General features: G+C 42.5%; 1 protein-coding gene across 1 annotated transcript in view; it reads right to left on the bottom strand.

Moving 5' to 3' along the window:
* Window positions 1–24,284, bottom strand: part of CGNL1 (cingulin like 1) — a 173,582-nt gene that overhangs the window by 102,099 nt on the left and 47,199 nt on the right. Inside the window, exons 2-4 of the mRNA XM_068962719.1 lie at window positions 4,460–6,046; window positions 3,584–3,678; window positions 1,668–1,773 (exon numbers count right to left, since the gene is read on the bottom strand). Coding sequence (XP_068818820.1) covers window positions 1,668–1,773; window positions 3,584–3,678; window positions 4,460–6,031 — 1,773 coding nt within the window. The 5' untranslated portion in view covers window positions 6,032–6,046. The remainder of the gene's footprint in view (window positions 1–1,667; window positions 1,774–3,583; window positions 3,679–4,459; window positions 6,047–24,284) is intronic.

Here is a 24,284-nt window from a genome sequence, read left to right as displayed (position 1 = left end):
AAATGTGGACAATTAAGCAGTCACAGTGCTATGACTGGAGCCGGAAGTCTAAGGGCCTAAGTTCACCTCATTATCTCTGGCTTGATTAAGCAGCAGCTTCTTAGCTGGTCTCCCTTCCTCTAATCTTACCTCTCTCCAAAAGCTACAAAGGAATGAATTTTTACAAACACAATACCACTCATGACCATTTAAAAGTCCATCAGTGTTAACCTATCACCTTCCGCCTGAAACTGACATGATTTACAAGGTCCTTCCTATCTGGTGCCTGGTCCCCATATCCTAGCTCCCTCCTCCAGCTACACTAAACGACCCCCAGTCCCCTAAACATGACAAGTGCACATCTCTTTATATCTTATGTTTTTTGTGCTGTTCCCTCTGCCTAGAATGCCCTGCCTTTCCCCCTTGTCTGGGAGAATTCTATGATATTTTGAGACAGCGTTAGAGTTACTGACTCCAGAAGGGCGACTTCCCCAGTTAAGGCTGGATACCCTTCATCTGGGACCACAATGACAATCTGAACATCAAGACCAAAGGATGCATTCTCCAAGAGAATATGCAGGCAAATGAAGAGCAACAGTTGTGGTGATGATTTGCATGTAAAAGTTTCAGCAAAAAAATTCTAACCTAATTGTAAAAACTGTTCAGTTCCTAAAGCCTGCCTACAAGCAAAGTCTATAACAGAATATATGAAAAATAAGTATATAATATATAAATTTGTAACTATAAACAGTTATATGTAATAAATTAACCAATTCAACTTTTAAATGTTTTTATTTGATGCCAGAGCAGCAGTCATGGGAATACTGAACAACATAGGAAAAAGGATAGTTGATGTCTTAAAATATTCTTCATTCATATGTTGCCAAAGTTAAAAAAGAAGCTATATACATATTCCCTGTTGCCTGCCTCTGGGTATCTCCTCTTTCCTTCCAGTGCAGAATACCAGCTCCCCTCCACAAGGGAAAAGGGAAGATGCCCAAGCAAGAAATGGGCCCAAGTCAAGGTGGCACAGAATTGAGAGACAAGATTTTAGTCCTCCCTCATAAATCCCACTTCCCTTCACTGCACAAAGTATCTCCAACATTTAGTAGATGCTCACTAAATAAGAGATGACTCCTTTAACCAAAAAAATCTCCCAAGTCCCAACTCAATAGTCCCAAGTCCCCAATACAATAAATTATAAACAGTCAGTTTTTCTTAAAAAAAAATTTTTTTGGCCCCACTGCACTCCTTCCTCTCCCTTCAGCCCACACAGGTCACCCCATCAGTCTCTCTTTCATATTCTCTAGTTCGATTCTCTTATTTCTTATCCTCTGAAGTTTGAGAATTTGTGTCCAAGCCTATTCATACTTACCTTTCAAACCTGCCTACTATAATGCTAGGGTTCTCCATCTAATGCTTCATTTTTCCTAGTCTCCTTTTCCATTTCTAAATTTTACCACTTATCACTTTGTTCTGTTTCATTTTACAGATTTTTTTAAAAAGTAAAATTTCTTAAAACCTTTCTAGAAAAAAGGCAGGGTGCAAATTACCAACAGTTAAAGCATGCTGTTCCATCTTTGGTACTGCCTACTACACAGCTGCAACCAAAAGTAGACTGAAGAAAGCAATCTGCCTGCCATGCTCCATGTGAAATGCCCTCTACAAAGCACCAAGCTTCTCCTTACTTGATTATTTCCTTGCGTGCTCCCTGCTGCTCGAGACTTCAAAGTCTGGATTTTCTCAAACACCAGGTTGACCTTCCTCTTAGTAGCATCATCATTATCGGTGCTTCTGGAAACGACACAGCAGAAAAAAATTTTTTAAAATGAAGGCATGACCGTTAGTCTCAGACTATTTTATGTGCCACGTCACACAAATAATAAGCCCTTTAAGAAGATAAACTGGGACTTCCTTGGTGATCCAGCGGTTAAGAATCTGCCTGCCAATGCAGGGGGTGCTGGTTCAATCCCTGGTCCAGGAAGATTCCACATGCCACAGGGTAACAAAGCCCATGCGCCACAGATACTGAGGCTCATGTGCCTGAAGTCCATGCTCTGCAACAAGAGAAGCCCAGGTACCACAACTGGTGAACAGCCCCTACTCGCCCCAACTAGAGAAAGCCCTCGCACAGCAATGAAGACCCAGCACAGCACAGACAAAAATGAAAAATAAAATTTAACCAGAAAAAGATAAACTGCAAGAGGAACAAATTAAGGTTCAGACAGAACCCATGTGAGAACAGGATGGATAGTGCATTTTTTTTCCAAATAACTGGTTCTATTTTACCACTTGCTTTGGGAGAGAGGTTTTCATTTCCAGACATGTGAAAGAGAGACAGGTACATACTAAATAAGCTTGAAGATGACATCCAATACAAATTTAGTCATCTATTTCTTGCCTAAATTAAATGACAAATATTTATTCCAACACGGAATCTCTCCTATATGTGTGTGACACTATGAATGCTCCACAATGATATTAAATTTGTTTTAGCCTTTGTTTAAAAAAATAAATCCCCCAAGCCAAGGTTGTCAACACGGCTGCCCTCTGTCTAGACTTTCACAGGTAATGGTCAGATAAAGTTCTATTAACAGCTAGCCACCCTGTACCTTTTATCACACATACCTGACACTTAAGAAAAGTTAATAAGTTTCCTTAAATAAGTGCCTCCCACTAAAGTCTGTCTCAGTCTCTCAATAAATCAAGGGCCAAAAAAAACAAAAGAAGGTAGAGAAACCATTTTAAATGTTAAAAGTTCTTCTACTTTAATTTTCTCATGGTAAAACCCTTCACAGAAAGACACTAATAACTAGTTCTTAGTTAGAAGAATCTCTTTACTATATTTTCCTTCAAAAGAGCCCCTATCTTATTTTGAATGATTTCTTGTCAGCTCTACATTACTGACAGAAAATTGTAAGCCACAGGACAAAACTATGAAGTGTTCTGATGCCAATGAGTATTTTTGCCAAGTGACTTTCAGTCATGTCAGAGTATAAAGCTTGTCTTCTTTTTAATCATATCTGATGAGAGAACTGAAACAGAAACTTCAAATTCCTGGCCTAAAATCCCAGCTTATTTGGTATCTAAGTAAGGACTGAAAACCAGATTATTCAAACTCAACCTTCCCAGATAAGTAAGTGGAAAGCACAGCTTTTAAATGACTCATACATGCTTTAAAAATAATGGAAGCAGGGGCTCCCCGCCAACATCAACTCTGGGGAGAGGAAGTGTTTTTATTTGTAACTTATAATAAGGGACGATTGATTACATTTGTGTATACAGAGGCAAACTCAAGTCAATGACTGATTCAATTCAAAACTGAATAGTCTTCCTATCTTTGAATTTGTTTCTAAAATAGTAGAGAGTCATAGTCATTTTGAACTTTTAAAGTATGATGTCGTTCCCTACATTTCCTTTCCCTTCTTCACCCTCCTCCACCCAAGTCTCAAATGCTGCTATGAAAACTCCAGCCACAGAGCCCGAACCCTGAAATGGCTCACACAGGGCAGTAAGGAAGCACAAAACACAAGGTCTCAGAAGAGAAAAGTAAGAGGCCCGCCATAAAGGACAATACTGTGCTCCTTGAAGGAAAATCACTAACCCTTCTTTGAGGTAATTGTAAAGTATCTGCTTGGCCGTCTCCTCGTTGGTTTGCTGAGTGAGCTCCTGCTGGCCTTTTAACAGATCCGGTGTGGCCTGGAACACAATGTCTGTTATTAGATCACAGGATGAAGCTTCCAGGAAGAAGGCAACACCCCAAAGCAGAAGCTTCCAAACACATTCCTACTTCCAGAAAGAATTCCTCAAGTAAGGATGCTCATTACAACTGGTTCCACCACTTAGTAGCTCTGTAACCCTTAACTTTTCCTCACCTTAATTTTTCACCTGTAAATAAAAGTCAATAACACCTTCCTTCATGGGGTTGGTGAGATCCTATAATACATAACAAATAGTGCCTGGCACTTACCATCCTTATAATCGATCTTATCACTATCATTATCTTTTTATTGTCACTACCAAAACACTAAATGTACCACTTAAAGAAATTCCATCACTTCAGGATAAACCTAAATTAGGATTAACCTAATTTCTCAGGACAGAAATTAATCCAGTCATTCAATGTCATGAGGAAAATTAACCCATCTAAACAAAACAAATCTAAGCACGGAGCCTCTCTTTGTTTTTTGAAAACAAATTCTGCATACTTTCAGATTTTACACAAACACAAAAAGAAAAATCGAGTCTCTCAATTGTGTTTGATAAGTTACTGCACAAACAAGAACACAACAGGAATCTAGGGTTACTTAATTAGTTTAGAAAAATGAATGACTGGCAAGTCATAATCTGTAGGGGAAAACTAAAAAATAATACTAATTCAAGATGATGCAATTACTGATTCAAGATGGAAGATACCTATTCCTACAGCCAGGGTGGAGATCGTTTAGAAGGGAAACAAAATGACTCCCACCAGTATTACCTGAGTATTTGAGGTGGAAGTAAAGGTCTTCACGGAAATCCTCTTGGTCCCTGAATCAGGGGAAGTCGCCAGCGCCCGATTCTGTAACATCAGCGTAGCCGTGGCTGTTTTGATTTCCTCCTCCTTCTTAGTCTGTGCTGGGAGGGAGGATGTGCGCCCAGTAGGACTTTCCTGAGCACCTTTGTTTTCTGGAACTTTCCCGTCTTTGTTCTGCAGGGGAGGCCTGGGCTGGGCTCCCAGCAGCCTGGCGAAGGCACGCCCCCCGCCTTGCCTGCCCCGGGGCTCCTGCGCACGCGGCGGGCACACCAGTGATGGCCGCAGCAGGTGTTCGCTGGACTTGCCCAGGTTCCTACTGAATTCCGTTAGGTACTCCGAGTTCCCCTGGAGACCGAAAGGAAAGGCACTGTCCACACTTCGGGACCTTTTCCTGTCTTCTGGGTTGATCCTGTTTCTCTTCCCAGACCTGCCTCTTCTCTGCATCCCAGGTTTTTGGTCAAATTTTTCAATCAACTGATCCACGCCAGGAATCGACCCTGTGTCAATATCCCGCCCAGTTCCGGGCAAGAAAGGGATGTACCTTCTGTTTTCATGACGATTCACATTGTCGGCGTGGATGGCACATTCTTGATCATCGAGTAAAAATCTGTACAAAGAGTTGGCTGAAGTGGGAGTCGTGGATGACGAGGAGGATCTCCGGGACCGGGCTCCGTCCAGCACCGGCCCGGCTGAGTCCTGGCGCCGGAAGGGAAGCACATCCGGTCTGGTTTTCTTGGCTTCTGGGTGGGCTTGCAGGCTGGGGGTGGGCAGGGGCCTCCCGCTAGGGGCAAAAGCCTCCTCTGCTGGATCTTCCTTGCTGCAGCTCTGAACGTTCACACACACCGAGGTCTGCTTCTTGGGGTCGTCGATGACCACAGAGCTGCACAGACGGATGGCCGTCACATTGGACCTGGCCGGGTCTTCGGAGGGAGGGCTGGTGGGCTGGGAATGGCTAGGTTTGGGCATCCAGGCCTTCTTATTGTTGGTCCCTTCTTCTCTTAAAGCTTTCAGCCAACTGGTTTCAGGAGGCTGGTGATTTTTCAAGCTCAACTCATTCTTTTCAGGATCATAGGGCTGTAGAAGCTCTGGATGCCTCTCAAAGTTCAGCATGGGGGATGCCTTCCTTGGCTCCTCTTTGCGCTCTAGAGCCCCATTCTTGCCCTCAAAGAGAGAGGGCTGTTTCAGGTTTCTTACTGGGCCAGGTGGGGCATATGGGTTTTCTGGGAGCTGCAGTTCTTCTGCACTGGTCTCTTCCACCAAAGACTCCTTGCTGGGATGGAGGGGCAGGTTGTTTATCATTGGAGCTGGAAACGGTGGCCCATTTTCAGAAAAAGACGTGCCTGCCAGACACTGCTCTGTGTTATTGAGGACTATGTAAGGGTGGCCATCAATGCCCTGGACCCGAATACTGACACCATAGGAGCCTGCCTTAGCATGCTGGGAATTCCTGGACTTTCTGGTTTCATCACTTGCGAGTCTCAGGTGGACACCATATTCCTGTTGCACATGTTGATATTCACCAAAATACAGCTCCATGGTTCACTGGTCCCACTACCAGGGAAAAAGACGGGGTAAAAAGAGGACATTAAGTTAAAATTACATCTCTTTAAATAAAGATTATGAGAGAAAACTTTCAAAGTTCAGGGAAAAGAAAACACTTTTAATATAATAGCAAGGACACTTCAGAACCAAATGCTCTTTCAAACAGGCCTTTCTGGATGCCAGGGGCCCATGTGACCGTGGTGTTTGTCAACACTGAGCATGAACCCTGGCCTTAGGAGGGATGACTGGCAAAATGACTGATGCCTTTAGCCGAGCTTAATTATTCTCTTTAGCTGTGCTGGTTGCCCTGTTTTTTTCCTTAGTTCATTTCCTCACACTTTGTCTATTTATTTTTAACCAGTAGGGTGTTCCAGCTTACCAGCATTTGAGAACAAGATACTTTTCCATGAAAATAATTAATAAGAGCTAAGGTATTCTGATGCTTACATTTTTCTCTTTTTTTCAAAACTTAATTTTCCTGTCAAAACCCTTTCAAGCTTCTTTATGCACAATGCTGCTTTGAAAGCTTTATCATTATTTATTTGGATACACTGTTTAAAACACTTTTTACTTTAAGGAATCAGAGAGTAATGATTAAAAATAAATTTTTTTTTAAACAAAAAAGTTTAAGGAACATAAGGACCTGAAAAATGTTATTGAAACCTGAAAATTCAGGTCTCTTTATTTTCTGATGGGTCCTAATGCCAAGAATCACTGTCTTCACCCTTCTTGTGTGTGACCACCCTTGTCAAGAGACTGCATACAGATCACTAGGCAGGTTGCCCCAGCCACCCCACACGCTCTCACCAGAAATTCACTACTCTCCCTCTGAAAACTCCGACAGCCACGGAGAGGCAGGAAGAGCAAAACAACTGGTCACAGAAAACTGCTATCTTATTTTGTTCACTGTTAGCAGCATTTTTAAGTTTTCTTTCTATTCTGGAGTCACTCTAGTAGCATATTTTCCAAGAAAATAATCTATTTGATCCACATTTTCAAATTTATTTGCAGAGAATTTTGCAATGTATAAATCACTTCGTCTCCTCTGTATTTCTTACTTTCCAGTTTCATTTGTGCTTTCTTCACCTATTACTTTTGCAAGTAAAATACATGTCTACATATTTTTTTAAATTGTTGTTCCCCTAAAGAACTAGCTTAGACTTAGCAATCATTTCTTTTTTTCTTAATTTTCTAATTTACTGAGGTCTAGTTTGATAATTATTCTTTCCTTCTCCTTTCCTTTATTCTGTTATGTTTCCAGTTTCTTGACTTGCATGCTTCATTTGTTTTTCACTCTTCCACCATAGTCCACAAGTTTTGATATGTGACTATGTCAGGAATAGTGTTGGTTCCTAATGAACAGACCCCAACTAGCAACTTAAGAATTAGGATTAAAAAAAATAATAATAAATAAAAAAAGAATTAGGATATTTTTCCCCCCAGAGATAGGAAGTTCAGAGCTGGAATAGATGCCAGGATATTTCTGAGGAATACCTCTTTTATCTTTCTACTCATCTACTTTTAGCATGTATTAGACAACTTATAATTACAAGATAGCTGAGCCAGCATCACACACACAAGTTTATTAGGCCAGAGCTTTCTTGGAGGACTCACCCACCAGTAATCCCTGGCACCTTATTGGTGAGGACTTAATCATGGATGGGGATGACTTGTAGGTCATCCCCACCTACAAGAAAGGATTGGGAAATAGGGTGTTGTTTTTTTTTAAGCTGGTCATTGACACTCTCAGAGTCAATGTTCTGTTGGTAAAAAGAGAGGAGAATGGACATTGGGAAGGCAGCCAGTAGTTTCCACCATGGAAATGTTTCTATTATTATTCTCTAGATAGTTGCAATTCATGGTTTTGATTTCTTTGACAAAAAAGTTGTTTTTGATGAAGTTTTTGCATATCCGGTATGTTTGCTGTGTTGTTTTGGCTTGGGGGATCTTTATCTATGTTGTTAACTTATATTTGCATTGCATTAAGGTCAGAAAATGAAGTTACCGTAGTTCCCTGTGACTTCCACTGGTTAGAACTGCAGTGCTGAGAGCACAGGTTCAGTCCCAGCTGGGGAACTAAGATTTGCAAACTGCGTGGAGCAGCCAAAAAAAAAAAAAAAAGAAGTGAAGTAACTATTATTTCTTTCTTTTTAAATGTATTGAGATTTCTTTTGTAGGCAAATATATAGATAATTTTTGTCAATGTTTAACTGGTGCTGGATGTGGTTTCTATTTTAAGCAATGGCATTTACAAAGTATAGGCTTCCCAGGTGGTACTAATGATAAAGAACCTACCTGCCAATGCAATATATCCATTTAATATACCCTTACCAATGATTTAGTTCACTTATACCACATGCGTTCATGCTTAGCCACTCAGTTGTGTCCAACTTTTTGCAATCTTTTTGGACTGTAGCCTGCCAGGCTCCTCTGTCCATGGGATTTTTCAGGTGAGAATACTGGAGTGGGTTGCCATTTCCTCTCCCAGGGGATCTTCTCAAGCCAGGGATCGAATCTGGGTCTCGTGCATCACAGGTGGATTCTTTACCTGCTGAGCCATCGGGGAAGCCATCCACATTGGTCTCTGACTTGTCTTGGGCCTTCCTGGACATATTTGTCTCTTACCGCTAGCTTAGCACCATCAGTTTACTTGATGATTATTTTAAATGCAAATCACATTAGATATCACCTCTCATTTAACAGCTTAGATACGTGTACCTGCAGTATTCATCATCTCACCGATTCCGGTGAGTTTATAATGTCTACTTGCATTTTCTGAGTGATATTACTAACATTTTAAATAATTTTTAACTAACATAAAATAAGATATAATGAAAACCTGTACTTTTCAGCTTCCTATCCCCAATCCTGATCACATTCCTCAGAGGAAACCAATTGCAAATGGTAGCTCTTTCTTCCACTACTTACCTCCATGTTGCTGAGTAAAATACCTAGCTGCAATTTCTTAATCTATCATTTTTACATATTGTAGATGACACACACACATACAACATGTGAATTTCTCATTCTGTTAGCTTCCCAACAATAAAACCAAGAGCCAATTGTGTTTACATTGTTGTGATAATATAATACTATATACTGAACAGCCAAATGGTAGACTCTGGTTATTTTTCCTTTCTCCTATAACTTTAATTTTTCTAGAGGTATTAACTGCTGTTTTTGCTTATCTTGTTTTCTATATACCTACCCTTAAATCTCTTCATCACCTATATCACATCCATTAGATGCTTTCCAGTATTAATTTGCAGATGATAAAAGTATCAGATCATTTGGTGATCTGCTCCCGTGATGACCTCCCTTCCAGACTTCTACCCTCCACCCCAACATTAGGATTCAGCTGCTCTCTTCCCTTTGTGCTATGTTTCCCAAGTTCTATGTCTTCCTCTTTCTTAGTTTACTGAACTATCCTGATGAACCACAAGTCCAATAACTTTTTTTTTGGCCACACCCCACAGCTTGTGGGATCTTAGTTCCTTAACGAGAAATCAAACCTGTGCCCTCAGCAGTGGACCACCAGAGAACTCCTTCCAATAACTTTTAAAGAAAAGGAAAAAATTGTTTGAGTCTTTGTATTGTGAAAAATGACTTTATTCTATGCTTACTTTTGAATGATAGTCTAGCTGGATTTTGAATCCTGGTTAAAAATAACTTTCCTGTCAGGTTTTAAAGTATTACTTCATTATCTTCTAGGTTCTAAGGATGCTATTAAGAATTCTGATGTGATTATGATATCCTTTCCTCTGTGCATGCCCTGTTTATTTTTCTCTGAAAGTTTTTACGACCTTTTCTTTTTCCTTGGTGTTCCAAAATTTCAAAATGACATTACCCCATGAGGATTTTACTAAACTGGTGCTTTTACAAAACATGAGCACTTAACATATTCCTTCAATCTGGAAATTCACTTTAGCACTATGAAATATTCTTACATTATTTCTGTGATAATGTTCAGAGAATTATTTTATTCTGTTCTTGATGTTTGCATTATCAGTACTGTTGAGTCTTCTAGACTGAATTTCAATTATATTTCCTTTCTCATCTACTCCTGTGCTCCATCTTTTTTTTTTCTAATTTTTTTAGAAATACATCCTCAAATTCTTTTAAATTCAAGTATTTCATTTTTAATTTCCATTATTTCTTTATTCTCCTCTAATTGTTTTTCTTTCTTAAGTGCTGTTCTCATTTTGAACATGAAAACAGCTTCTCACTCTGAGAAGCTCTTTGTATACAGTATACTATAACTTTTTTCAAAAAATGCAGTTTCTCTGCCGTCTGCAACATCTCCATGTTCTGCAAGTTTTCTCCTTTCTGGTTTGTTTGGGCCCTCGCCTTTCATGTTGAAAGCCTTCCTAATATGACTCGGATCTTTGGCTGCCTGATCCTATTTAAGAGGGAAATATTAATATAATAGTAAAAGCAGGTTGGAGGACCTGTATATACGGAGAGGAATTATTAACTGGCAAACTTCCAAGTTATGTGGAAGGGAAAGTGCTGAGCTTTCCACTAAAGGATTCGTACATTTCAGTATCTGGAGTCATTTTTCTCTGGAGCCAACTGATTTCCCAAGAATCCTCGAGTCCACTGCTGGGGCTGCAACAGGGCTGGCTGGGACAGGGCAGGGGAGCAACATGGAGGTCGCAGCATGAATTCAGCAGCCATTTTCAGTCACCTATGCCTGCTTCCAACATCATCCCGTTTTCAGTCACCCATGCCTGCTTCCAACCTTATTCCAGTTCAGTTTCCCCAGAGAAGAGAGCTCTAATCTGCTGCTGAGGGGTGAGGGAAAGGGCAGGGGATGCCCAGATACCTGGTACAAAGCAGAGACCCTGGAAATCTAACTGCCCCAGGTCTCAAAGCGCCTACATATCGGGTTGGCCCTGAACCCTGCCTTCCACAGTAACCTATGCCTTGCACTTTTGAGCCACTCAGCAGCTCCACAGGCAAATCACCTCATTTACGCACTGCAGGTACCTCAGGATGAAGCATCTCTCACCCTGCTGTTAATAATTACCACCCCACTTGCTTCAGAGCTCTCCTCCACTAAGTCTCCACTGCCATTCTTTGTCTTTGGAGGTTTAATTTTTATTCCTTTACTATCTTCTGAGTGGGATTTTTTTTTTTACTCTTTTAGCCATGCCAAATAGCATGTGGGATCTCAGTTTCCTGGCCAGGGATCGAACCCAAGCCTTCTGCACTGGTGACACACAGTCTTAACCACTGGACCACCAGGGAAGTCCCTGAGTGGGATTTTTAGCATATCCAGCTGGACAAAATTAATAACGTTTGTAAAACACTTAATCCTAGAACAAGAACAGCAAACGTGGCTTAGATGAAACAACGCACGCAGGCCAAGACCACAATGACCAAGGGGTGTGTCTTGATCTCTCATTTCCAAGCAGTGCTGGCACGTTTTATTCCGCATCTCTAGTAGAGTCCACACTCATTAAAATTTATAACAAATATTATTTTTAACAGAAGAGCTTCTGTAAAAATTTATTCAGTGTGATGCTTTTTTAAAATATGTACTAAATGAAGTCATTTTACCCATAATCTCCTCTTACACTGAGGCTGAGTTTTCTATGAAAATATTTCTCCTAATATTTATTAATAAAATTCTTTTCTAAGGTTTGTAGTCCTTTTCATTAGCTGCTGCACTACAGTCAACACTAATTACATTTCAATCTTTCAGTAAAGCCACCTTGGTTTATTACATTCTTAGCTCCCTGTTACAAATTAATCCACATATGTGAATTTCATGAAATGTCCACAATTTACATTTCCTTGACAACAGACCTCAATCCAGGATTTTCACAGAATGACATTTCTCACCTGGGCACCGGTGTCATAAGCAAATGTGGATTTCCTTCCCAATCACAGTGTAAACACTGAATTAATAAATGGATTTAAGGACAGCTGATCTCCATCTTCAGCCACCAGGCCATATCACCCTCCTAATGCATTCTACCACAGCACACTTGTTCAGTCAGGGACTAAACCCAACCAAGGACTTACATAATTTGGCAGTAAATGTTGACCAGTTGCCAGGATGTAACATTGTGGCACTTGGCAAATAAAAGAGGTGTTCTGGAGTGGAAATAATGCTTTTGGGAAAGACCGCTAAATGATGATAATTGCTTTAGTTAGCAAGATCAATGAGTGTGTGTCTAAGAACAAAGAGCTCAGCCCTTGGCAGAACTGTGAACATATGCCAGATAGAAACATTTCCTCTCTGGGCCATCACATGTTACCAGCTGAGCCTGGAGATTAGTCACAATGCCAGGCCACAACTCCCACCCCCCAACTCAAGTTCCCAGTGCCACCTCCAGCCCATTCCAGAGGCCCTCGTGGCTACTGAAGATATTTAGCCAGAAAATGAGAAACCTCCCCACCGTGCTTTGCCCTCCATCAGAGCACAGCAGTCCCCATCAGCCAGGCCCCAGCACCCAGGACGGGCACCTGTCACGGGATAGGGACTCTGTCTTTGGACATTTGCTTGGAATGAATAATTCTATCTGAGCATGCAAGTCATTTAAGAGAGTGTTTAAAGTAGGGACAGGGAGCTGACAAGCCCGTGTACAGTCATAAACTTGATTCCAGAAAATAAGAAATGAGCCACCAACCAAAAATTAATTTCCCCTGAGTGGGCTTTGGTGACTGCCTCATTCAGAGGGAAGCCACTGCTGGTCTGACAATACAAGTTAACACCGCTTATGAGTGGACACAATGTTCACTTCAAAAGGACTTGCCTATGGGACTCGTGGGAAGATATGAATTTTGTGCAGGAGTAGCCACATTAGACCCTCAACAACATAAAAGTGAAAATCAGAGTGTGGAACAGTCAATAACAAAGCAAAGTGCATACTGATCTTTCAGTGTACTCCAAACAGGACAGAAAGAGGCAGCCTTGCCTAAAGTAAGCTTTAATTTCTATTTCTTTCTTCCTATCTATCAGTCCCTCCATCCATCCATTCTGTAGGGGGAAAAAAACAACAACAACAAAGGAAACTAACCAAACTTATAAGATTTCAAAGGAAATGTCTCACACACAAGTCTTCAGAATTCCCTGAGAAAACAAATTTCAAAAATAGACTGAGGCTTGAAAATGATGGCAGAGTGGCTGTCTCCCTTACAGACTTAAGTATGACTTGAATGTCCTTAAATGAGCATGATGACCAAAACTTCTCTACCTGGGGTGGTGGGGGGAAGATTACAATACTGAGTGCTGTAGCTTCCCCTGAAAGTCACCTTGCACAAAAAGGGAGGGTGGCAAAGAGAAAAGAAAAGCCTGTAGGAAGGCTCCTTTTATACTATGGCTGTAGACTTTGGAGAATCAACCAGGGGTCTGAAGACCAGGGTTCACAGGGACTCACTACCCGGATGACAGCCAGGGCAGAGCATGGGCACCAAGCTGGAGTCCCTGGGACCCTCACCTCACCTCTGGGTGCAGCCCTCTACTGCCCCACCCCATGGACGGTCCCCCACCACGTCAGTCTCTGCCTCACTTCTGCTGGTTTTGACCCCACGCCTCTTTCACATTCCCCACTTTACCTTTAAAATTCAGTGGTCTTTTATGCTTCACATGGTCTAAAAGAAATCAGAATTCACATCCAAAAAATGTTTCAGAAACATTATTCATCCTTCTTCCCCTCTTGACCCCTGAAATGATTTCTAGAAGTTCTTCCGGGGCTTCCCTGGTGGCTCAGTGGTAAAGAATCTGCCTGTCAATGCAGGAGACATGGGTTTCGATCCCTGATCCAGGAAGATCCCACATACTACGAAGCAACTAAGCCAGTGCACCACAACTACTGAGCCCATGCTCTAGTATTTGCAAGCCACAAATAGTGAGGCCATGTGCTGCAGCTACGGAAGTCTGTGTGCCTGCAGAGCTTCAAGAGAAGCCACCGCAAGGAGAAGTCCGAACACCGAAACTAGAGTGTAGCCCCTGCTTGACAAAACTAGCGGAAAGCCTGCACAACAATAAAGACCCAGAGCAGCCAAAAATAAATCAATAAATAAAATTGTTAAAGTTCTTCCACCAAGGCAAAGCTAAGACACCAAGTTTGCAATTCTGAAGACCAGTAATGGCGAGAACAGCCAGGTGCAGGGGCCAGAAATGGGTCTAACACTGAACTCAGATTAAATTCCAGCTCTGGACAAGTTGTTTAACTTCTCTGAGAGTTTTCTTATCTCTAAGTCAGATTATTAATGGTGACTTCACAACGTGCTTGGGAAAATTAAATCACGGATTGTATGCTAAATGAAGTAGGAAATAATAAGTGAAAAAGAAGTGCTGCGTGGCGTTTACGGCCACAAGAAAGCTGACTTTGATCATAAAACATTTTTAAATACCTCTGAGGCAGAGGCTAAAAACCCCACTGGTTAACCAAACAGCATTAACCACCAGCATCCTGAAATAATTTATTAACTAATTAAGAAACCAGAGGGTTGAGAAATCTAAAGCACAGTGCTATGTCCAGAGTGGAAATTTAATAAATAGTTATTGACTGAATAAACGCATGTCTTTTTGTTGCCAGGTCCACAGACAAGTTCCTAACCAGACATAACAGATCCATGACATATGTGCTATAGTTTCCACATGGAGCCTGAGCCCAAAACATATCAAGACAGCGTTGTCATTGCATTTTTATGTCCAAATCTAACTTCAAAAGCCCCCCTCAACACCACACACATGCAGTTACTGTCCATCAGTCTGTCTGTGTGCTCAGTCGTGCCTGACTGTGTGTGACCCTATGGACCAGCCAGGCTGCAACCACACCAGGCTCTCCCTTACATCATCTTCTCTGGTCAGATCCTTGCAGCCCCACTTGTGAGGGAGTATATTGATAATTTCTCCCATGAGAGATGCATTAGCTCTGAGGGACAGTAATTGCCCCCATGGTCTCATACCTGGCTTGGGGGCAGTGTCAGGACTAAGACCCAGACCTTCTGTCCTTAAGACCTGCAGTCTTTCTTGAGCAGGAACCACACTTTCACTTTTCAGCTTCCCATAGCATCTGATAGACTTCCCTGATGGCTCAGATGGCAAAGAATCTGCCTGCAGTGCAGGAGACCCGGGGTTTGATTCCCTTGGTAGGGAAGATCCCCTGAAGAAGGAAATGGCAACTCCAGTATTTTTGCCCAGAAAATTCCATGGACAGAGGAGCCTGCCAGGCTATAGTCTCTAGGGTCACAAAGAGTCGGACACGACTGAGCAACTAACACTTTCACAACATCTGGTAGTTATCCTGACATGGTCATTGGGTGTCTGTGAACCAGAACACGTCACCATGTCCCACTGCAAAGGGGGGGTCTTTTGTCTATCCAAACTCAGTGGATGCGTCACTCCTCAGGGTGGCCTTCCTCTTTGCCATATCCCAGCACCCATAAATGAATGGAAGAATTAATAAATCATGTATGATGCAAACATCTCTGAATCCCTTTTTAAAACTTCAACAATTAAAACAAAAAAGCCAAGGGTTTCCATAACAAATCTCCATGCCTTCCCTTCTCGCAAGCCCACTACCTCCAACTGGAATGTGTATCACTGTTTAAAACTCTAAACTCTGATTGTCAGCATCACTGTGGCTTTTCTTCCCACCTCCAGATGCCAAGTTCACAAGATGCGTGTGTTCCAAAAGTAGAAAGTAGGTCCTAGGGTTATCAAGCATCTCCTAAAGGGAATAAAGGAACCCTCTGGAATTTCAACAATGCTAGCTGTAACAAGCCTCATTCCTGGAGCCTCTTCAAAGAGGATTTCTGCAAAGTGAATTCCAAAGCTAAACATCCTCCCCTGGAAGGTATGTGACACCCTCTGCAAAGTAGTTCTTCTTGGTCCTCAAAAAAAGATCAAATCAGGAAAATCTGTCCATCTTCGTCCTCATCCGGGAAAAAGATTGAGGGCGTTGGCATCATGAACAAACTTGTCCAAATGATTACAAAATCCAGAGCACCCTGGAAGAGAAGGGTCCAGAGAAATCCCTGTGGGCATCAATTCACAAACCACTCAATCTCAAAAATGTATCAATCACAGTCGTTTGCATGGGACCCAGAAAGACTATACTGGGAATAACAGACATCTGGAACTGTCCACAGAAACCTACTGAATATCATACAGTGTGACTATTAAAAAGATGATGATACTGTGAAAGCACTCAAAATATTTAAAAAAATAAAATTAAAATTAGCCTTCTAAAATAGAAACCTATGGGAATTCCCTAGCAGTCCAGTGGTTAGGACTCAGAGCTTTCACCTGCCAGGGTTTGATCCCTGGTCAGGAAACTAAAATCCTGACGTATGACCCAAAACAAAATATAAACACAATAAAATAGAAACCTAGCAGATTCCCACATGTATCAAGTCAGGTTGTCTGTTCTTCAAGACAGTTATGATCCCAAAGTCTGATGACACCATTTTGTTCCCCAGTGCAATCTTCGGCCCCAGAATTGTCCTGGGGGGGCAGCAGGGGGAGGGGAACTCCCCTAGACCTCAAAGTCACCCCAAGCACTGGCGTCATGTTCTTACCAGTTACTCAGATAACTGAAGAGCTGACTGAAGCTTCAGGTATTCTGAACATTTCCACGATCCTTGGCTCCCTCCCTCCTTTCCCGAAGCACTCCCACCCTGCCCCTGACTTCATATTCTGCTGTCTGCTGCCCTACCTAGCTCCACGGAGCTGAGTCTCCTACACAGCTCCACATCTCTGGGCTCACTTGTAAATATGAGAGCCTCAGATTCTACCTGAAGTTGATATGGTCTGCATGTCTGTCCTCGCAAAATCCAATCTCAAACATTGAAATACTAACACATATATCCCCTCTACTGGCATGATAGCATTAGGAGGTGGGGCCTTGGGAAAATGTTTAGATTATGAGGATGGAGCCCTTGCGAATAGGACCAGTGGCCTTATAAAAAAAGACACCACTCCAAGATCCCTAGTCCCTTCCACCACATGAGGACGTACCAAGAGAGCACCAGCTATGAACCAAGAAGAGGGTGTCACCAGAACACCACATGCTGCCACCTTCGGCCTCCAGAATGAGAAATAATAAGCTTCTGTTGTTTGTAAGCCACCAGCCTTAGGGTTTCATTAGAGCAGCCCAAAGGGACTATGACATAAGTGATCAGGATATAAATGAACACATATTCACAAATGAAACACGTGTGGGGGAACCATCACTTCTCCTTAGAGCAAGAATCTGTCTCCCTCTTGGGCCCCATTCCTAAGTACAGAATCCCTCCTGCTCTTGTTGCAGGAGCCAGGGGATGGCAGTCTGGGGAAAAACCAGAACTGGGAGCTTCTCCTGCATGCCTTCCTAACTCAGGCCCTGACACTGGTGGGTAAAAGCTATCAACTCCATCATCTCTATCTTATATTTAAATATCTGTATTTGATACACATGTCTCCAGTAAGAAGTTTCACAATTCATACTGTTTTCAACAGCCAGAAATTGAATCAGTAATCAGAACTTGAAGTTTCAGTTATATAAACAAACTAAAGTGTTATATATTCAAGCCTTTCAGAGTTTGTCAGTATGTATATTCTATTGAATTCATATGAATATAAGTATTTTAAAATTTCTCTCTTGAAAGCATTCTAAAATTTAATGGCCCACTCAGAGACTATACTATCGTTGTTTTGTCAAAAATAGCTTTTCATAAGCCCTTTGGGAAGTTAAGATCTGTTCCTAGGTGTCCCTGTCCTCAGCTGCATCTGTAATACTGATTAATTCCTATTTAGTCTTTCACGTGCTTGCATAATGTACATATGCCTTTAAAGAAATTCTAAAAGACCCTTTGTGCTCACTTAGCGTGCAAATGTAAGACTATTTTAGTTCTTATGACACAAGAAAATCAAGACAAATCTGCACATTAAATACAAATATGATTTGAAAAACCAATACAGTCCAACTTCACAACATGGATGCATGATAATGTAAATTTTGCTGTAATTAAATCACCATACATGCTGTGAATAGGAAGACAGTCACCATTACAGGGCAGAAACCTTCAGTTGTGCAGGCTGCCATGAAAACACTGGTTCTTCTCATGGTATAACGGCCTCACTTGTGTGCCGGTCCACCTCAGTTCTTTCCCAAGAGTTTACAACAATTAAAATATTATAATATAACCTGCAACCTAAACCATTATAAATGAGGCATTGGAATGAGAGGCAGAGACCAGCGGTCATCCAGCTCATCCAGGATACGCTGGTACTAACGTTTTACTTAATCTCTAATGAGATCCTACTGAGAGCCATGCTAGACCCTCTCCTAGAACAGTTCTGAGAAGAGACAGAGTCCCCTCTTAGACTTACATTCAGGGGGTTGAGGGGAAGGGAAGAGACAGCAACTAACTCACAGTGGCCCGTGCCATGAAGAAATAGAGCGGGGTGAGGAGAGAGAGCAAGGCGGTGGTGGTGAAGGTCCGTCATCAGATACAGTGGGCAAGCAAGGTCTCTCTGAGACAGGAACATCTGATTTGAAAGAGAGGAAGAGAGCTCTGTAAGGCAGGCTAGCGCCAAGTAGAGGGCAAGCTGGAGCCACAGAGGGAGGGATGTGCTGGGCGCATCAGAGAATCAGCACGAAAACTGACCTGGGCAAAACGTAAGTGGAGACGTGCAGAGGAGGGTGGGAGGGCAGAGCAGAGGGCAGGACAAAAACCATGAGGGTCTGTGGGCCTCAGGCAGACGCTGGGTCTTAACCCAAGTGGGGTGAAAACTCACCAGAAAGAGTCAAGGTGTTATTCCAAGCCAGGCTTCTCTTGTTGCCTCTGCTCTACAAGAGAAGCCACCACAATGAGAAACCTGCATACCGCTGGTCAGGAGAAAGTTTGTGCCCAGCAATGAAGACCCAACGCAGCCAAAAACTAGTTAATTTTTTTCTTTTTAAAGAAATGCAAAATCCTACATCCCACCCCAGATCCACTGCATCATCACCTGCATTTAGATCACAGGAAGGCCCAGGCCTTGGCGCTCCAACACCAAGAAGTTAAGAAGAGACAGTGGGACAGGAGGAGATTAGGAAAGGAAGGTGGCCCGGAGGCTGAGAGAGGCTGAGAGAGGCTGATGTTTAAGGAGCTCAGATAAGCCAAACACTGCTGATAAACAGAGGAAGACCAGGATGGAGATCAAAGGTGACCTTGCCGGGAACTTTGTCACTGGAGTGGAAGGCCAGAGAGCCCAACCAGAGTGGGAACCAGATAATGAAGTAAGGTCAACTCCTTCAACAGAGAAGGCAATGGCAACCCACTCCAGTACTCTTGCCTGGAAAATCCCATGGACGGAGGAGCCTGGTAGGCTGCAGTCCATGGGGTCGCTAGGAGTCCGACACGACTGAGCGACTTCACTTTGACTTTTCACTTTCATGCACTGGAGAAGGAAATGGCAACCCACTCCAGTGTTCTTGCCTAGAGAATCCCAGGGACGGGGAGCCTGGTGGGCTGCTATCTCTGGGGTCGCACAGAGTCGGACACGACTTAAGCGACTCAGCAGCAGCAACTCCTTCAAGGAGTGTTGTGCATGTGTGCATGCGAAGTCACTTCAGTAGTGTCTGACTCTTTGTGACACCATGGACTATAGCCCACCAGTCTCCCCCATCCATGGGATTCTCTAGGCAAGAATACTGGAGTGGGTTTCCATTTCCTACTCCAGGGGATCTTTCCAAACCCGGGATGAAACCTGCATCTCCTGTGTTGGCAGGAGAGTTCTTACCACTATCGCCACCTGGGAAGCCCTTCAAGGAGTGTTAATTACCACAAAAATTAAAACGCAAAAATAAAAGGCATCCTGGTCTTCCTTCTTTGCTCACCTGCAACTCTCTCCCTTTCACCCCTGTACAAAATCTCTGCTGTGCTGGTTTCCTCTCCCCAGGGATGTGTTTGTAGCGGGGGCAGGGGGCTAGAGTGCAAATAAAAATGGATAACCTGGCCTTTATGTTCAAAGAATTCTAAGCCAGACCTTACCTAATTTTATGGACTATTACTTTTTTCCCTCCCTCTGGCAGTCACCCATTATCCTGAGTTGCAGCTGAACCTATAAGAGTGTGCCAAGAAGGGCTGAAGAGGTATGGTCTGCATTTAATTAACACCAATTGCAGAAGCATATGGAAACTCCTTTTACTCTGAGAATGCCAGAAAACACATTAAGAAAAGAAACCAACCTAGAAGAAAAAGTCACTCCTTTTCCTTCTCCTCTACAAAGTCCCTTAACCCAGCAGTCCCCAACCCCTGGGATACAGACCAACAGAAGTCCATGACCTGTTACAAACCAGGCTGCATAGCAGGAGGCGAGCAGCAGAGAGTGAAGCTTCATCTGCGTTTACAGCCACTACCCATCATTCGTATTACCGCCTAAGCTCCACCTCCTGTCAGATCAGGGGCAGCATTAGATTCTCATAGGAGCACGACACACTTGGGGTGTCACTGTCTCCCATCACCATTCAGTTATAGGAAAACAAGCTCAGGGCTTCCATTGATTCTGCATTATGGTAAGTTGTATGCTTATTTCATTGTATGTCACAATGTAATAAAAGAAATAAAGTACACAGTAAATGTCACACACTTGAATCATCCCCAAACCAACCCCACCCCACCCCCAGTGGAAAAACTGTCTTCCATGAAACTGGCCCCTGGTGCCAAAAACTTTGGGGGCCGCTGCCTTAACCTCCCAGTGCTCACTCCCAGCCCGTCCTTCTACTCCAAGTAGGGGGGAAGCTACATAGAATCACATTCTAAAGGTAGAGAGGCTTTCAGAGACCATCTAACATACTCTGACTTTCATTACATGAGAAACTTTCAAAGCTCCCTCCTTCCAAGTTTTTAGAACCCAAATCTCTGCTCAGAGATCATTCCCATGCCCACCATCACATCTCCCAAGCCAGTAACACACAGCAGCAATTCCAGTTTATTTCCTCCACCCACACCGAATACTGGTGTTAGGTCCCAAGCCCCATCTTTGTCTTACTGCCCCACAACATGCAACATGGGAGCAGTTCTTTAGTTTGTAGTAATAATAATAATAATGGGACTTCCCTGGTGGTCCAGTGGCTAAGACTTCCTGCTCCCTAAGTGGAGGTGGGGGTGAGGTGGGGGGCAGGTTCGATCCCTGGTCAGGAAACTAGATCCCACATGCTGAAACTGAAAGTTCACCCACATCTCCAGCATTGCTGGCAGATTCTTTACTGTCTGAGTCATCAGGGAAACCCTGAGAGTTCACAAGCTGCAACTAAAAAAGATCCCGTATACTACAACCAGGACCCAGTGCAGCCAAATAAACAAATTAAAAATATATATTAAAAAATAATAATGATCTAATTAACTCTTAAATACTCAGACTATGTACTAAGAACTCTTCTAGATGCTTGTATATTAAACATTAAGCTACTCTAAATGGTAATGTCCAAAATGAACCTCCAGACATTAGCTTAATGTAGAACATTAACACATACACTTTAATTCGGGTGGTTAAAATGACGATCACATAGGACAAAACAGCAAAAAGAGAAAGTACTTGAGTGTTTTCATTTTTTCCTAAGGGCTCAATTTAGAAAGATTCTGCATTATATACCAAAGTGTAATTTGTTTTCTGGGTAGATCTCTCCAATGGGAGACTCTCTGGGTCATAGCCATGGAATTCATGGTGTCAAGCCCTATATAAATTTACTCCGTACCCTTCGACTGTCCTGAGGGTGGCAGGAAGCAGACACTCATATCAAAACAGGCGCCAAACTGTGAAATGAAACAGGCAATAAAAGTAATTTTTTTTTAACTCTTAGACAAGGTTTACAAAAAAAAAAAAAAAGCACTACAAAGAAAAGAGAAAAAATGAAGAGGAAAAGGAAGAAACACAGCCGGGAGACAATGAAAGGAAGTCCCTCCCTGGAAGTTAAGGGGTTTAAAAAAAAAAAAAAAAATCGAGGGTGACACATTCTCCCAAGCTTCAGGCTTCTTTGTATTTCCTATGCTAGTGACCGTTCCTATGACTTCTCTATTTGTATGAAGTGATTAGAATGTTCTAGGGCAAAGACACAATGACTTGTCTAAAGCAGCTAAAAACACACATTCAGCATCCTGGGGGAGAAAGCTGCCTCAAGGAAGCTGAAGCTTTTAACTTGGAAATTTGGACTGTCATTCACATCCACACTGCAAGGTTAAGGTTGACAAAGTGCCTCCAGGTTCATCAGACAGGACCTGCCACTGATCCCACCAGTCAACAGAGCAGCCCACAGCACAGTACAGCCAACTGCACTCAACAGCTGGGACTGGATTCCAGCTCTGAACCATCTATGACTGCACACCACAACACTTCTCAGCATGCTTCCTGATTTTTTTAATTAATTAATGTATTTTAATTGGAGGCTAATTACTTTACAATATTGTAGTGGTTTTTGCCATACATTGACATGAATCAGCTTCCTGCTTTTAAAACCAGGTCCTCCTCTCACTTGGCCTCACTCTGATTGGGAAAAAAGGTGATGCTTTCCTCCAAAGATGGTAATTATAATCCTTCCCCTGCCAAGCATTCCTTTGATCCTATTGCTAGTTTTTGTCAAAGGTGTCCCATCAGATATCCTCAGGCAACTCCAAGGGAGGGGCTTTACCCTGGAGCACCACTAAGAACCTTACCTGGACCCACCTCCTATCTCAGATGCACTGGGAGAAAGAGGAGTCCCTTTGTTGTTTAAAGGTAGAAAGGGAATCAGTGGAACTTGGTTTAAGAAAGAGAGATGCAGACATAGAGAACAGACTTGGTGGACACAATAGGGGAAGGAGAGGATGGGACGAATTGGGAGAGTTGCACTGAAACATACACATTACTAGATGTAAAATAGACAGCCAGTGGGAATTTGCTGTACGACGCAGGGAGCTCAAACTCAATGCTCTGTGACAACCTAGAGGGGCAGGATGGGGTGGGAGATGAGAGGGAGGTTCAGGAGGGAGGGGACATATGTATACCTCTGGCTGACTCATGTTGATGTATGGTAGAAATCAACACAGTTATAAACCAATTATCTTCTAATTAAAAATAAATAAATTTTAAAAGAAAGAGCCCCTCAACAGCCCAGGGGTGCCTCTATTTCTACATATAATGGTGTGTTGGTCTGCTCAGGCTATGGTAACAAAGCACCATGCAGTAAGTGGGCTTAGCAGAAATTTCTCACAGTTTTGGAGGATGGGAATTCCAAGATCACAGTGCTGGCCGATTCAGCTCCTGATGAGAGATCTCTTCCAGGCTTCTTGCAGATGGAGAATGTCTCTTTGGTCTGCACCTCAGCACACGTGTGTGTATGAAGACAGAGATCTCTCACTCCCTCTTCTCGTAAAGCCACTAACCCCATAATGAGGACCCCACCCTCATGACCTCATTGAATCCTAATTACCTCCCAGAAGCCCCACCTCCAAATACCATTAAACATTAAGACTTTAACATTTTATTTTGTCAGGGTCATAAACATTCAGTCCATACCAACCAGGTAGGAACCAGAGCAAGCAGAGGAGAGAAAAGATTATAAGAACCCTATCATCCAGTGGCATGGAGCCACCAAACACTGGATAGATATAAGAAAATGAATCGTTCACAAGCTTTCTCTAACTCAGGGCCCTGATGGCCAAGTCTTTATCTTCCAATTTCTCTCTTTCAAAAAGTCGTAAGATTAAAAGAATCTAACTGGATTACAAATATACAAAACCACCTCACTAAAGCATGTGAGGAAAAAGAAACTCTGGAAACGAGTGGAGTCTCCAAGTCCAAAAGCAAAAGGAACAATACCATACTATTTCACTGTTGCCAATAAAGTTGCTTCCCACAGAGGGATGGGTTAGCAATTCTGAAACCACTAAATATATACACAGGAATTGAATAAGTAAATGGATGGCAGATGCTGGAGCCCTGTTTCTCACTGTTGGAGTGGAGAGTTACAGACATGCAAGGAGAGAAGATTAGGATGATCCCTGTGATAAGCGATTAGAACCATAGATATCAGTATAAACTCATGTTTAGCTTAATAAAGACAGATGGTTACATATTTATAAATATGCTTATACACAATACACATATGTTTTTCCTTGCTCTGTAAGCCAACATTGCTTAGGAGCAGTAACATTTCTGTTGCAGTGAGCATACTTAGGGCCCAAATCTTGGTTTCTAATATCAATAAATTTTCCCCCTAAAGGAACCAGAGCTCCTTAAAGAAATAGCTGATTCTGTGACTGGGGTCCTGGAGAAGGAAATGGC

This window comes from Capricornis sumatraensis, chromosome 2 (assembly GCF_032405125.1).
Source record: "Capricornis sumatraensis isolate serow.1 chromosome 2, serow.2, whole genome shotgun sequence".
NCBI classification, from domain to species: domain Eukaryota; kingdom Metazoa; phylum Chordata; class Mammalia; order Artiodactyla; family Bovidae; genus Capricornis; species Capricornis sumatraensis.
Note: the sequence above shows the minus strand (reverse complement) of the source record. Positions and strands in the feature narration are given on the sequence as shown.